Source organism: Alligator sinensis, unplaced genomic scaffold, assembly GCF_000455745.1.
Source record: "Alligator sinensis unplaced genomic scaffold, ASM45574v1 scaffold2151_1, whole genome shotgun sequence".
NCBI lineage: Eukaryota > Metazoa > Chordata > Crocodylia > Alligatoridae > Alligator > Alligator sinensis.
In genome coordinates, this window is record NW_005843363.1 from 66,455 (window position 1) to 81,378 (window position 14,924).

The 14,924-nt window shown below is 39.5% G+C and overlaps 1 protein-coding gene across 2 annotated transcripts in view; it reads left to right on the plus strand.

The window, feature by feature from the left end:
- Positions 1-14,924, plus strand: part of TBC1D23 (TBC1 domain family member 23) — a 61,920-nt gene that overhangs the window by 42,718 nt on the left and 4,278 nt on the right. Inside the window, exons 12-18 of one of the 2 annotated variants that reach the window (XM_006038477.3) lie at positions 612-654; positions 1,435-1,544; positions 5,093-5,235; positions 6,516-6,560; positions 10,047-10,135; positions 13,554-13,689; positions 14,263-14,457. In XM_006038477.3, coding sequence (XP_006038539.1) covers positions 612-654; positions 1,435-1,544; positions 5,093-5,235; positions 6,516-6,560; positions 10,047-10,135; positions 13,554-13,689; positions 14,263-14,457 — 761 coding nt within the window. The remainder of the gene's footprint in view (positions 1-611; positions 655-1,434; positions 1,545-5,092; positions 5,236-6,515; positions 6,561-10,046; positions 10,136-13,553; positions 13,690-14,262; positions 14,458-14,924) is intronic. The other variant, XM_006038478.3, reaches the window with a different exon arrangement.

The following is a 14,924-nucleotide window of genomic DNA, read 5'->3' on the forward strand; positions in this document are numbered from 1 at the left end:
TCTTAGAGATTCTATGGCCTTTTTCTCTGGTAGAGAGAGGTTGTTGTGGTGGCGTGTGCTGCTGATTATTTCATTTTTCATTCTTTCCCTGAAGCAGTCAATGTAGCGGTCAAGGTTAGGGTTTCGTCCACTGCGAGGTGTCCAATCTGATGTTCTTTTGGGCTTTTTGACCTTGAAGTGGGGTTAGAAAGAGGATGGAGTTAGATGGTTCTCAGTGGTAGCAGATGACAGAACAAGGAGCAATGGTCTCAAGTTGCAGCAAGTTGAGTTTAGGTTAGATATTAGGAAGAACTTTCTCACTAGGAGGGTAGTAAACCTCTGGAATAGGTTACCCAGAGGTGTGGTGGAAGCTCCATCCTTGGGGGGTTTCAAAACCCAGCCAGACGGGTTTGGCTGGACTGATCTAGTTGGGGATGGTCCTGCTTTGAGCAGGGGGTTGGACTAGATGACCTCCTGAGGACCCTTCCAACCTTCCTTTTCTATGATTCTAATAAAGGAACTGTTCTTCTGCTAAGTGTGCTACAGCCTGAAGCTTGAGCACCAGTTCCTATCATTCATTTGTCAAATCCATGAGCTTCATAAGTGCAATGAACTATTTTTTCTTATTGCAGAAAAACAAAGAATATGTAAGCATTGCCAAAGGAGGATTTATGGGTAAGATTTTCATTTACTAATGTCTTTTATATTTACTTTTTACCTAACAAAGCTGGAAATTTGTCAAACTGAATTATCAAAACTACTCTGGGATTTTTGGTGATCATGGCTTATTGCCATGTTCACCAAAGATGAAGCAATGTTTTTTTTGTGTTATTGAACACACAAATATTTCCATATTTATTTATTAGCTTTACCATTTTCATTGCTTATCTTGATTTCTGAATAGGGAAAATTAACAATGCATAGCTGAGATCTCATTCTTCCTCCTCTGTAGTGTTGATTCTATATATGCTAAAGCAGTTGCACTGATTCCTAATAATTGTCATGTAATTCATCACTAATGGGTTGCTTTAAAAGTTAAGTTCCTAATTCTGTACTTTACAAAGTGTTGTTAGACCAGAGTGGAAATCAGTAAGGCACTGCATGAGTTTGGGAATCTACTCCTGTAAGTTTTAAGATAGGGACCTCAGATTATTAAATTAGGGATTGTTTTGCTGTGTCCATAGGGTCAAAGATGGAGCAATTGTTTATTTCCTGTTGCTGCTATTTTCTCTGAAATTAAATGTTGTCTCTCTCAACATCCTTACAATAAGTTTGTATTAGTGCTCTGTAATATTGAAAGGAAAAAAGCAAAAACCATTGCAATGGCATTTAAACATATTTTTTCTTTTTCTAAACCTTCTGGAGTAAAAATTGACATTTGTCTTTGAAGTATGACATGATCACCCCATTCATTTACCTGTGGCTTTCATCTTTCTTAAATGTCTTTTTCAACAGCACTCCAGCAGCATTTAGCAGATATTAATGTAGAAGGACCAGAAAATGGATATGGCCACTGGATTGCTAGTACCTTGGGCTCAAGAAGTAGCATAAACTCCTCTGTTGACGTAAGTGTAAGTTGCACATTGAGGCAGTATTTTTGTGTATTCTTTATAGAGACCTTTTCTAAGTTGATGTATGCAATGTGGATGCTATTATTAGGCCCCAGCCCTGTAGTTGGATCTGCTCCAAAATTCATATACTAGCATGTACCTGTGCACACCTGATAGTCATTGTGAAGCAGTTTTTGCTATTGAATAGATGGTAGATATGAAGGGTCTCAAATGGACTAAATCTAGCTGCCTTCTGTCTTGAATAATGTAGTGCTTTGCATCATAATCATCTGTATCAGAAGACAGCCTGAAGTCTGTTTTTGTCTTGAGAAAAAAAATTATGAAAAAGAGATCTTTTCCCACTGGTATCTGTTCAGTAAAGTATCTGGAATAAACTATTCTATTCTATGTTTTCACTTTGGGGTGTAAAATGTTTAAGGTTATCACCTTAGTTAATAGGAAGCCCTGACTGCTCCTGTCAAAATGTCACTAAATTTCCCAAAAAGGTTCAGTAAAACATGACTGGTTGCGTAGCAAGTCAGTCATTGGTCAAAATTGTCATAATCTTGAATTAGGTTGTCACAACCAAATTAAGTAGTGCCCATGTCACAAGCAAGTAAAACCATTCAAAACAGTTTTTTTTCTGCACTAGGTTAACTAAGGGTTAACAATAATGATAGTAACCGCTTTTTTGCTGCGCATGTCAAAAAGAGATTTATAACTGCGACACTAACTAGAAATGAAACTTAGCCTTCTGTGCTGTACATAAATCATTATAATTGGTGAAAGAAAACAAGGAGTAACCCTATGATAACACCCTAGCGAAGACCGCTAGATAATTGGCGATTCTAATTAAATTTATGACGTGGTGAAAAGCAATTGGCTATTACACAAATAAAACCCGTCTTCACTTCTGTGAAGAACGGGAGACCTCCGCACACGTAACCTGGAGACCTCTGAACGTATGCGTTAGAGTAACTGACAATTTGATCACTTGTCAGTTCCCCGCGTCTCGACCCAATCTCAGACGTAAATCAACGACCTGCCGGCCCGACCTTTTCTCTGCCCGACCACTGAACTCTTATGCAGACCGACCTACGACCTATAAGCTGTAACTAACCAAGTATTTCTAACCTCCGTCCTTCACCACCTTGACGGCGTGAGTAAATAATCTTGCTTTGCAAACGATAAGCGTCCGCCTAATTAATTCCACTCCAAGCGTCACAAGTACCCGCCTGACGGACCCTTAACTGCCCGGGTGGGAGTCAGGGAGAGCTGCTGGCCGGCTGCCCTGGGTCCCGACATAGGTCTGTTTAATATCGAAGGACATAGGCAGACAAGGTTCTTTGGGTGAATATGATATCTTTTATTAAAAAACCCAAAAGCTTGCTTTAAAAATTGTTTTCCAACTATTTAAGTTGGTCTAATAAAAGATATCGGATTCACCCAAAGAACCTTGTCTGCCTATGTCCTTAAATCAACAGACTACAACCCGCACCCCTATATCTAAAATGATTTACTTCAGAGAGGTGAGGCTGTGCAGGTTTTAAGGGGGCCAAGAAAGCCAATAGCAACATGGCTTGAATATGAGGATTATCAGCCCTCTTTCTACATGCATGTGAAGATCCACACGGGGTTCTGAACTAGCTGTTATGATTCAGGGAAGAGATTTTGGAGTCATTGTAAGTAGCTCTTAAAAAACATCAGCTCAGTGTTCAGTGGCAACCAAGAAAACCAATAAAATATTGGGCATAATTTAAGAAGAGAATTGAAAACAAAATGGAGAACTATAATCATGCCATTATACAAATCAGTGGTGCACGCACATCATGAATATTGTGTGCAGTTCTGGTTCCCACATCTCCAGAAGGATGTATACGTTTCCTTCGCTTTATGCAGGTTCTGTTGTGTGAATTTGCTCTTATGCAATGACCCTTTTTATACCAAAAATTTGTTATATGCAAGGTCAGTTGACTCATGTGATCAGTGTGGTGGAAACTCCAAGTCAGCTGCTTTGTGCGGTGCATTGCACGAGTGATGCGCACCAAAATATAGTCTCCTGTGTGGATCTGTGCTCCTCGCTCATTTTTTGCGACGTGTTTCTGTAGTTGCCATCCTCATTATGGCTTCTAAGCATCCCACTAGCTTATCTCCAGCTGTCTGCTTTTGCTGAGTACCAAAATTACCTTGTAAAAGTGGTAGAAATGGGTCTGGGGGTCAGTACAGTCGAGGTCTTGGAATGTTTCCCTATTTGTTTCTTTGTAAAGTGGGTTCCCTTTATGCAAATTTGAGTTATGTGCCATTTTCCAGGAATGCACGTACTACATAAAGTGAGGGAAACCTGTAGTAGAATTAGAAAAGGTACAGAGAGAGACAACCAAAATGATCAGGGGCCTGAAACAGTTACCATACCAGGAGAGACTATAAAGGCTAGGACTCTTCAGTTTGGAAAGGAGAAGGCTGAGGTAGGATATCAAGGTCTGTAAAACCATGAAGGGTGTGGACCAAGTGAACAGGGAACTATTGTTTGCCAAGTCCCAGAATACTAGAACTAGCGGTATCCACTGAAATTAGTAGGTGATAGGTTTTAAACTAACAAAATAAAGTACTTTTTTATGCAGTGTGAACGTAACTTGGGAAATTCATAGCCACAGGAGGTGGAAGAAGCAGATAGCACAGCCAAGTTCAGAAAGGGACTAGATAAATTCATGGATGATGGATTTATTAGTGGTCGTGTTGGAGATGTTTCCTTTTGGCATCTCTAAACCAATAATGGTGGATGCCAGGGAGGGTGTTGCCTATGGGCTAAATCACTCTAGAGGTATCCAGTTCAGTGTTCTCCCTCTATAGCAAACACTTCTGCCACTGTCAGAGATAGGATACTGGGCTAAGTGAAATATTGATCTGACTCACTATGGGCGTTTTTACACATGAAAGCACCCAGTGCTGCATCGCTTGCAGTTGCATATTCGGCGAAATGCATATCAGTGTGCAGAAAATGGTGGCAGTCCTCTTTTGAACTAAAACGCATAGAAGGTGTGTTATTTCAAAAGTGCACCAGTGCCGTTTTCTCTGCACTGACGTGGTTTTCGCCATTTATACAAGTGCAAGAAACACAGTGCCATGCACAGCAGCTTGCAAGCGAAGCAGACTCGATTAATTGAGCTTGCTCCAGTGTGTTGGATCTCCAGCACATCCAGGAATGAAAGTGTTTGTGTATAAATGTCCTAGGGTACTATTTATGGTCCTGTGGAGGATGTGCTTGTGACATCTTTGAATTCTTTCTATACTTGTAATATTCTAAAAATATGGGATTTTAATTTTGACATGTATTTAAGATGGAATGGTTGGCACTTTTTCTTCTCTTTCTGTATTTTTAGATAAATGTTTCACTAATACGTTATGCTTAATTTTTATAACTAAATACTAATAAGCACTTATCTATAAGTCCTGGCAATTAATGTGACTCATTTTCTTGTAGCTTGTTTTCATTCCTAAGAAATTACTGGTAAACAGTTCAAATGTTGTTTTATAATTAATTCTCAGGGCAGTTACTTTTACAGGGTGATTCTCCTAATGGCTTAAGTGATGGGAAAGGTGTGAAGTCCTTGGTAAATAAAATGACTGTTGCTTTGAAGACTAAATCTGTGAATGTGAAAGAGAAAGTTATTAGTTTTATTGAAAATACATCAACTCCTGTGGATAGGTGAGTTGTTCATATGCGATTGTGGTTTATCAATGATGAATGACTTTTCATTTCAGGTAGATGTATGTTCTTCAAACACACAGACTAGACTAAATAACTGGATACAGGAGGAGAAGCTACCTTAAAACTTATCAGCTTCAGGGTTTTTTCCATCCCTCTTGGAATTTCCTTCCCAAGTACTTTTGATAGATCATCAACTTTAGAATGTACCTACTATGCTGGCTCAGCGTTCCAAAGCCTATGTGTCTAGTCTGTTCTTCTGGATGATAATATAGCAGTTTTCAACTGCATCTTATAAATGTTATTAGTGGCATTTAGGATTGGGTTTTACTAACTCATACATTTTGAAGACCCTGATGTCCATATGACAAGAATTAGGCCAGTGCTGGTAGCTCTTGACAATTCCAACCCCGGTTTACATTTCATCCAGTTTGTATGTTTTATATGCATTTGGATGGATGGGAGTAATTGAAATAAAGAAAAATTGGAAAGCGATTATCTTGAATTTGTGGACTTGGATTGATAACTGAGAGCCCTGAACTCTTCAGTTCTAAGGGTAGTCCTAAAACACCTCGTTAGAGATAGGTTAAACTCTATCCTAGTTCATTTTTTTTGTTAAATAAGATATCTTCACAACAGGAGTTTTGCATCAATTCCTGTATTTTAAAGCACTTCTAAAGTTGCTCAACTGAATTCTAAATATTTATTTTCGATAAACAAATTAAGTTACTGTCATACTTTAGCTACATAAGTGGCCTATTTTGTAATTCTTTTTAAGATTGAAACTCTAATCGTTGAAAGATTATGAAAAAACACACGAGTATGTCAGAAAACACTTGTTAGTAAAATTCAGGGTAGCTGCCATTGCTGAGCAATGATTCTCAGATTCTTGGCAGCTTAATTTTAATTCAGTTAAAACTACTGTTTACAGGGTAGTGTTGCTTAGTGTGTCTATTGGAAAAACAGAGTCAACACTTAGGGGGAAAGTGTCTTGTAATTAAAATGTTCTTTAGTTTCGGTTGCATCAGGAGTTCAAATAAGGCTTCTGTGCAAACCATACATATAGTGAACTTCTTTAAAAGATTCTGTAAGCTTTCCAGTGCTTCCTGGCTGCCTCTTGTGAAATGTTGTTGGATTTTATTTATAAAGCCTCTTCCCTCGATAAAGATAGCAAGAAGAAAACTGCTGATATGGGGTACTTGCGTGTTTTACCTAAGGGTTTTTTGGGGGGTTTATTTTGTAATTATTTTGTTTTTGTCCTCTACCCCAATTTGCTATAGAATATCTTTCAATCTTCCCTGGCCAGACAGAGCAAGCCTGGAGCGGTAAGCCATTGAGTAAAGCAATCTGACTAAAACCACCTTTTGTCCTTTTTAGCATGACTTCACAATGTATGTAAGCATTGGTTACACTGACAAAATTGCTGAAATTCCATATATTGATTCTTATAAAGCTGTGTTGCTTTGTGTCAAGTTGTTAACCCTTTCAAGTGCTATTCTGGAGGTTAAGGGAAGAAAAGGGCTATATTTGCAGAGCTTTCTAATTCTCATGGTTTTTGTATGGTAGTTTTCCGCTGTCTTCCTCTGTTGCTTTTTATGGGATCTATTTTATTTCTTTTTTTAACCTGTCAGTGTTATTCTGCATTTTATTAGTCGTTTGTAGAGAGAGAATATACTAGAAGCTCTTCTCTAACAGACTCAAGTTTTGCGTATTGGCAGAAGAAACTTCAGCTTCAAAGGAACCCTGTTACAAGCTGTCCAAAAAGCAGCTTCAGAACTTCTGGTGATCTTAGACTATTGAAGGTCATTGACATTTTTGTCAGTAAATCTAAAATCTGCTATAGTCTTAACCCATTAAGAGTGAAATACACATTTTGAAGGAATATGCTGGTCAAAAAGAGAGGTGATTGCAGTGAAAACAGCCAAGGAAATAGGCATACCTTTTGGGTGCTCCTCCTTTCATTCCTGGAATTAACTGTATTGCTCATAAATCTGTTGTCCCCTTATTTTTTTAGATGAGAAATAAAGAACTGGAAGCTATAGAAAGTTTATTGCATTAAAGGAAGGACTCCCACAGTGTTTCATAGAATCATAAAAAAAAATCATTTTTTTTTTTTTTCAGTCATGAAAATAATATCTTGGTGGTCTGTATTTTGAGGTTGTTGTCTTACACATGGGTCTGGGTTGCTTGAAAAGTATGGATGGATATGATAGAAAAAATCATGATTAAAAGTGGAAGGAAAAATCTGTTAAGGATTTTGATCTCCTTCTCCCTCTAGTAGCTATTCTTCCACTCTAATAGGGTATTCATATCTAGCTGACACTTCTGGGCCTACTCATCATCAGTATTATAGAAGGGAGTTGATGTTGGTCATCAAAAGCATTGCTAAATGTAAAGGTCACCTTGTTTCTCTGACACACAATCAAAAAATCTGAAAAGTAAGGCTGGAAAGGACCTCGTCTAGCTCGACCTCTGTTCCAGGTAGGATCGTGCCTGTATAAACCACTTAATTCAAACTTTTGTCTAACCTGCTATTAAGTTTCCAGGGATGGAGACTTCACAGCAGGGGTAGGCAACCCCTGGCACAGGTGCCAGTGTGTGGCATGCGAAGGCATTTTGCTTGGCATGAGCACCTCAAGGCAGATGGTGGGGAAGGGCCTGGGGCTTTGCTGCCACAACAAGGATTGGGCCCCTCACAGCCCCAGCCCTGGCACACCAGCATCTTACAAGTTGAGGTTGTGGGTATTTTTGGCACTCTGCCCCAAAACACTGCTGACCCCTGCTTCACAGCCTCTCCAAGTGAAGTTTCTAATGAAACTGACACTTGGTTATTTCTGGATTCATAAAGCTGTTTTTCATCACTTTTTAGGAAGCAGTAACAATCCAAGTAGAATTTCTGTTTGACGGCTTTTTTGTATTTAATTTTCTGTGATGTAAAGTCCATCCTACCTCAATTTCTAACCAAGAAATGTTGCTTCGTGAAGCTTACACTTACCCTTTATTGCAACTTTTCTCCCCCTCCTCCTCCACCCCAATTCAAATGATCTGTTTTTTCACATTGGAAACTTGTACTAAAATACTAACTGCATATACTTAATTTGTTCTGGATTCTCAGACTAGGTTTTTCTAAAAATTCCTCGTTTTAAAAAGCGATAAGAGAACTTGTTCCATCAGTTGTGCCCACAGTATTCCTACCAACAGAAAGCCTGATAATTTTTTTGCTGATTAGCATTTGAAAGGAATTGGATTAAAACAGCTTCACTTAGCTCTAACCAAAATTCCCATTTTTAGTTTACTACGTTGCAAATTTTTTTACAGTAGTCCTTTTTGCCTTGCCTAACCTTGCTCTTTAAATGCAGATATGACCCATTTTAATCCCTGTCTATGAATTTCAAGTAACACAGTAAATATATGCTCTTACTGAACATCTCTTCTAACCAAAGCTGTTATTTATAGTGGGTTTTTTCTTCTTGTTTACTAAAAGCAAAAATTAACCCTGTTCATATTCATCAAAGTGTAAATAAATAATAACACAGAAATGCTTGGATTGTCAGTGTCATTGATGCTTATTTTGTATTGTTTTTTGTTAAACGTATATCTGGGGGGGGGTGTTTCTGAATTAACAATTAATTCTTCTATGTTGTTGTCTTTAGTATTCTGTTAACTAGCCTTAGATGATATAGTAACTCTACTCTTAAATGTATGTTCCAGGATAGATAAATATCAGTCATGCCAGTGTACATCAATATATTGGCTCAAAACAGGAACAGAATATTAAAAATATTTAACAGATTATTTTTGTTTGTAAGGACAAGATGTATCGAATTCCAAATGTTCAAAAGTCATGTAAGATTTGTGGTCCTTAATTATCTTCCTTTTTTGAGTGTTCACAATTGTACTGTCATGTCTTCAAGTTGCACTCTGCAGCCAGGAAGGCTAGAAGCATTTTTCATTCAAAAGCAGAGATTTTAATCTAGTTGCAGGATTTTATGAGCTAGAGTTCTAAGGAATAAAATATCCCAGTATTCAAAATTGGCAAGAATTAGCAATACCAAATACTTCAGTTCTCATGTTGGGAGACTTTTAACATATATTTGGATGTGTTTGTTAGCATGATCTATCAGAGCAGATTAAGTAATTTTGCAGTTGGTACTTGGGCAAAAGTCTGCAGACTAAAGTGTACAAGATCAGGCTCGTACTGAGAAATTAACATACAGGAAGTGAAACTGCATGTATTAAGTTATTGATTCTTAGTATCAGTTTAAGAGGCATGAGATGATTTTCAGTGCATTTTTTTGGAGAGAGAAATAATTCTGAGTGGTCCTTTGGTCATTAGAGCGAGCTATCACATGTACTTACTGGTATTCTTCCACCTCAATTTAACATCCTTCCCAAGATGTGCAGGACAATCTAGCATAATTCAGCAGAGAACTAAGGCTGTTCTGAAGGGTATTTTTCAAACTGCCTCTTTAATGTTCCAGGTTGTTAGCATATTTTTATAAATTGAAAAAGTGGTTAGGAGTTGTATTTAAGATGCAGGAATAACTGCTTTTCAATACATTCCTTAAGCATTCAGCCTGGCAAATAACCGCATCACTGGCTTTATTAACTTTGATGGCTTGCTGAGCCAGTCTTAGCTTTCTTGCACTAGACTTTATGAAGCTTTGGATTCCTTTCTGGTTGCGCATACGTGTTTGCATTTTGCTGTTGCACACTGCTATAGGAAATGGGCCAGCAATCTTAAGGTTACTTTTCTCTTTTTTCTATTTTCCCTGTCCCCTATGCCCCTGCACTTTTCCCCGTACCAACAGACATGTCAGCAGCAGCGACCGATTGGGGAAACCCTACCGTGGTGTAAAACCAGTATTCAGCATTGGAGATGAAGAAGAATATGATACTGGTATGGTATGAAATTCTCTTCTTACCTGGCATTACATTGTCCTCCTTTTCTGTTTTGTGGGATATTGTCTCTTTATGTTCCAAAATGCTGCTGTGACTTACTAATTATAGTATAGGCAAGGAACTGAGAATAGCCCCCCATTTTGCTGAAAACTATACATATGTTAAATAGCAGACAGTCCCTTCCTCAAAGAGGTTTTTTTTTCCTAGCTGCTGGCATTATAAATTAACTTTGGGATATGATAGTCAACCTAAATTCTATTTTTACTTGTTGTCATGAGTGAGAAATGTCTTGCAAGCCGTATGCGTGTGTAATCCTGTTTATCTTTTACCTTGGTTACACACTTTATCTGCTGTACCTTTGTTACTGGTGATGGTAAGCAAAAAAGAAAATTCAGCGCAATTATCAAATCCTAAATTGAGTTTTTAGGACTGCCAATTAATAAACCACCTGAATTCCCAAATGGATTTTTGGGTCTGGACTTACTGAGATGACAACCACGTGACCACAATGGATATATTTTCCTGGATAAAAATGGCACTACAGTGGATATTTAGTTATATGCTTTTTTTCCTTAAGTAAAAGTAAAAATTAAATGAAATGGGGAAAATGATTTATGGGATATGTGTACTTTTCTCAGAGTTCTACTATAGTGTTGCTGATGGTATGGACTGCCTGCTGTTTTAAGCTTTTGCCTTGTATGTGTTAACTTTCTAGAATTTACTTGGTCACTTTATATAAAGTGAGTATAAAATATATGGTCCTTAGCTACTAACACTAACAGTTTATTTTCTAAAATTTAACTTAGGGAGGAGTGCATTCCAGAAACTGCTGAATAAAATAATATGATGCTGTCCCTTGGCATGAGGGCTACAACAGTATTGTTGAATCTACACATCCAGTTTGTTTATACTTTATAATACCAGACAGATATTGTTATGGGAGAATATACCAAGAGCACATACTGGCAATGAAAGTGAACTAAGAAAGTGCTATAGTACTTCTCGTGTCACTAGCAACAGAGCTGTGGGGGGTTTTTGGGGTTTGTTTTTTTTGTGTGGATATTTACAGATGCTGTAGCAATAATTTGCACACTTGAGTGCTGTAGTCCTATAAATCTCTTGATGGACACGAGCTGTCCCACTCTCCATTAGTGCTGAGATGACCCAAACTAGCTTTGAATGACAGTAGAACTGGGATCATTCACATCTGAGTGGTTTGCAACAACAGATTAGCAAAATAAGGGCAAGCTATTCAGCTGTTTGCTTTGGCTCTTTACCTCAAAAGAAGCCACTTCTTCACTTAGTTGGAGCATGACAGCAGTACTGTTCAGCTGATCAGAGAAGTGATACCCTTTGAAATAAAAGCCATGGTAATCAGCTGAATTACTTCAGTGGTCCTATGCAGCTGTGGCTACATGTACCCAAAACTAGTTTGAAAACTCTCATCTTTGTATGGGATCAGGGCCTCTGGCAGATGTTATTACACTAAAGTCGTGATCAGATTAAGTGCGTCTTATATAGTAACCTATTTAAGGCCACGTCTTCAGGCAGTTAGTGCCATGACAAAATGGGAAACCAGCCATAAAAATGTTTCACAAAGTATGTATATCATTTTTGTGGCTGGCTTTGATTCCCCGTGATGCAGACTGTATGGTAAGGCTTAATTGACGGCTCCTGTGTCAGCAGGCTGATAGCTGTGTAGTAGAGCCCTGCATGGGGCTGCCCCTTGCTGTTTACAGGGTGCTGAGTTGAGGGGAACTCGTTAGCTGGGATGGGCTGCCAAGTCAGAGGGCTCCACACAACCTGGCAGGTTGTCTGCTTTGCCCCATAGCTCCTAGTTGAACTGTGGAACAAGTCTTTTGAGACATTCCCAGCCATGAAAACACCTGGATTGAGGAATCTCTCTTGGATCCCCACTGCACTAGGACCTTAACCATGTATGCAGCTGGGTTGCACATGAGATTTTTCTGACATCCTGGTGCATGGACTATGAGATTGGTCCTGGTGGGGTGCCAGGGCTTAGGTCTGGAACTGGTGATCCAGCTCATTGTGCCTTGAGATGGCATCCTGGGGCTGAGAACATCAGCCGATTGTCAGTCCCAGCCCTGGGACTGTATCTGTTCACATCAGGCTGTGGGCCCCTGGCTTACAATTTACCAGTGCAGGGGGAGCCTGGGATCATGAACCCAGGCTTCCTGTGCACTGATAAATAGTAATAGTGCAACTGGGATATGATCCTTCATCCCAAAATCATGTGTCCTGCTACACATGGCACATTGTCTTGCCCCTCCTCCTGCTTTTGTCTCCCCACCACCAGTTGGTCTTTTGTCACAGCTCTGGCTCTGGCCCAGGGCACAGAGCACTTGTTGACTCCAGTCCCTGCCCAGTCATGCTGCAGTAGTTGCAATGGTGGCAGGGAAATACCATGACCACCAAGCTGGTTTTCCTAGTGACTGGGGAAAACGTGTGTGGCAGGGGGTAGTACCCTGACCAACGTAATGCATAGTTAGCCTCTCACTTTCGCTTCCAGTGGGAAGATCTCAGCAATATGCCGACTTTATGGAAATGGGAGACTCCTCCCTAGCTTGCCTCTGCAGCCATCTGGCTGAGGGCAAACAAAATTAGGGGGCATCCAAACCCTAAACCTCTAGGCTTGGGCCTGCACATAGGATGCCCACCAAAGGATTTGGAAGCATCTGAAGCCCCAAGCAGGGTGGAGGATGTTTGCCGGTAGCAGGGCCACATACGGTTTTTTAATGACTTGTGGATTTGGAATCATTTTGGCTGATTTGACTTGGGGCATGAAAAATTTTCCTTTAAGGGGGAAAAAAAAAAAGTTGCGATGGCAGCAGTGTCAGCCCCAGCCCTGGGTTAGGAAAGTGAATGACAGTGGGAGGGGAGAGACAGAGGCAGACTTGGGGGTGGTAGTGTAGAGCAGAGGTGGTGGGGAGTAGGGGAGGCAGTGTCTGCTGCTCAGATTCCAACCCCAAGCCCAGAGTCAGAGCTGCAGCTGCTGTCCTGCTCCCCTTGAATCCAAGATGAGGAGCTCTTCCCCCATGGTGAATGGGAGGAACCTCTTCTTGGATTCAAGTAAAAATGGCAGTTACCTGTCTAAGAGATGGATGTGCAACTTGACCTTGCTTTGCAGTAAACATTTTAAGTAGAACATCTAAAAATAGCTTGAGAGAGAGCAGCTGAAAGAATGGAGGTGAGAACTGAAGTACTGGATGTCAGACATGTCTTTAGGATTTACTGCTTTTAGATAACTGGGTTCCTTAAACTTCTGATTTGTTTAGATATCCTCCATGTTCCGTACAGATATATAAAGCTTTTTTTTTTTTTTAACCAACAATAGTATTGTAAAAGAGTTGATGGATGTTCTGAATAAAAGTGATTTTTTTTTCTGTTTCAAATAGATGAAATTGATAGCTCCTCAATGTCAGATGACGATCGAAAAGAGGTGGTTAACATCCAGACATGGATAAACAAGCCAGATGTAAAATATAATTTCCCATGTAATGAGGTGAAAGAAAATGGACACATGTTTCCCAGGTATCAAAGTACTGTTGTTAGGGCCTGAAAAGGTGGGTGGTACTATTTAAATTACTCCCTCATGTTTAGTGAACCATAGGGGTTTGAGCCAGTAAATAACTTTTCTCCCAGAAAATTCTAATAACTGTATTACTTGTTCTCTCACATTTTTCTTTTATGCTACGCAAAAGTGTAGTACACAGAATGACATTAGCTGTTTTTTGCAAAGATGTTCAGATAAATACTGTCACTAAGGCTAGGCTTGTATTCAGCACCAGGGGTCTCCAGGTAGTTGCATGATTCTGCTCTTTCCTTTTTGAATTCCCCACAAGGGTGTGTTGATGTATTGCTATTCTGAAATGAGGCACAGTTCAATTGACCTTCATTAACTGGTTATGAGGAGGAACTGGAGCATGATGTGTATTGCATCTTCCCTTCCCTGGCCAAAGAATGACTGTAGATCTATTATATTGATATTTGAAAGCTGTGCGTGTTGGCTAGCACATAGTGTGGATTATCTTTACTATTATACTTCCTACAGGCTTGACCACATACAAGTTCAGTTCATTTGATAAGCTTTTTCTCTTCCTTAAGTCATCTCTTAGTTACTGCAACACACATGTATTGTTTGCGGGAGATTCCATCACGAAAAGGATTGGCTTATATACAGTCTCGTCAGGCACTAAATTCTGTAGTTAAAATCACATCCAAGAAGAAACACCCTGAACTAATCACCTTTAAATATGGAAACAGCAGTACTTCGGGCATAGAAATTTTGGCAGTTGAAAGGTAAGAACGTTTCACATACGTACTGCTCACAGAACAAATGCCCTCTTCTGTGATATGTACAGTGCCATTAACTTCGTTTTAATATTCAGGGAAATCAGTCTTCAGTACACTTTGTTGGAAACACTTAGCATTTTTATAGAAAAGTGCACTTATTGTATAGTGCTTAGTACATCAGTCTGAAAGATCACGTAGAAAAAAACATGTTTCTTCTCTACCCCTGTGTTCCTATAAACATATCTGAAAATGTTTAACCAAGAGTTTTTTCTCTCTTCAATCATCAGTTGTCAGCTTTTTAAGACTGCAAGAATAGCCCAACTCAAGTCAGAGTTGGGTAGGTGCAAGGGCCCATCTGCTGCCATTGCTTCTCCCTGCTGTGGCATAAAGACCCTAATGCTGAATGTCACCGAAGCCCCACATCTGCAGGCTGGATCCACTGGTTTGCAGCTCATAGGTTTGCAGCTCATAGG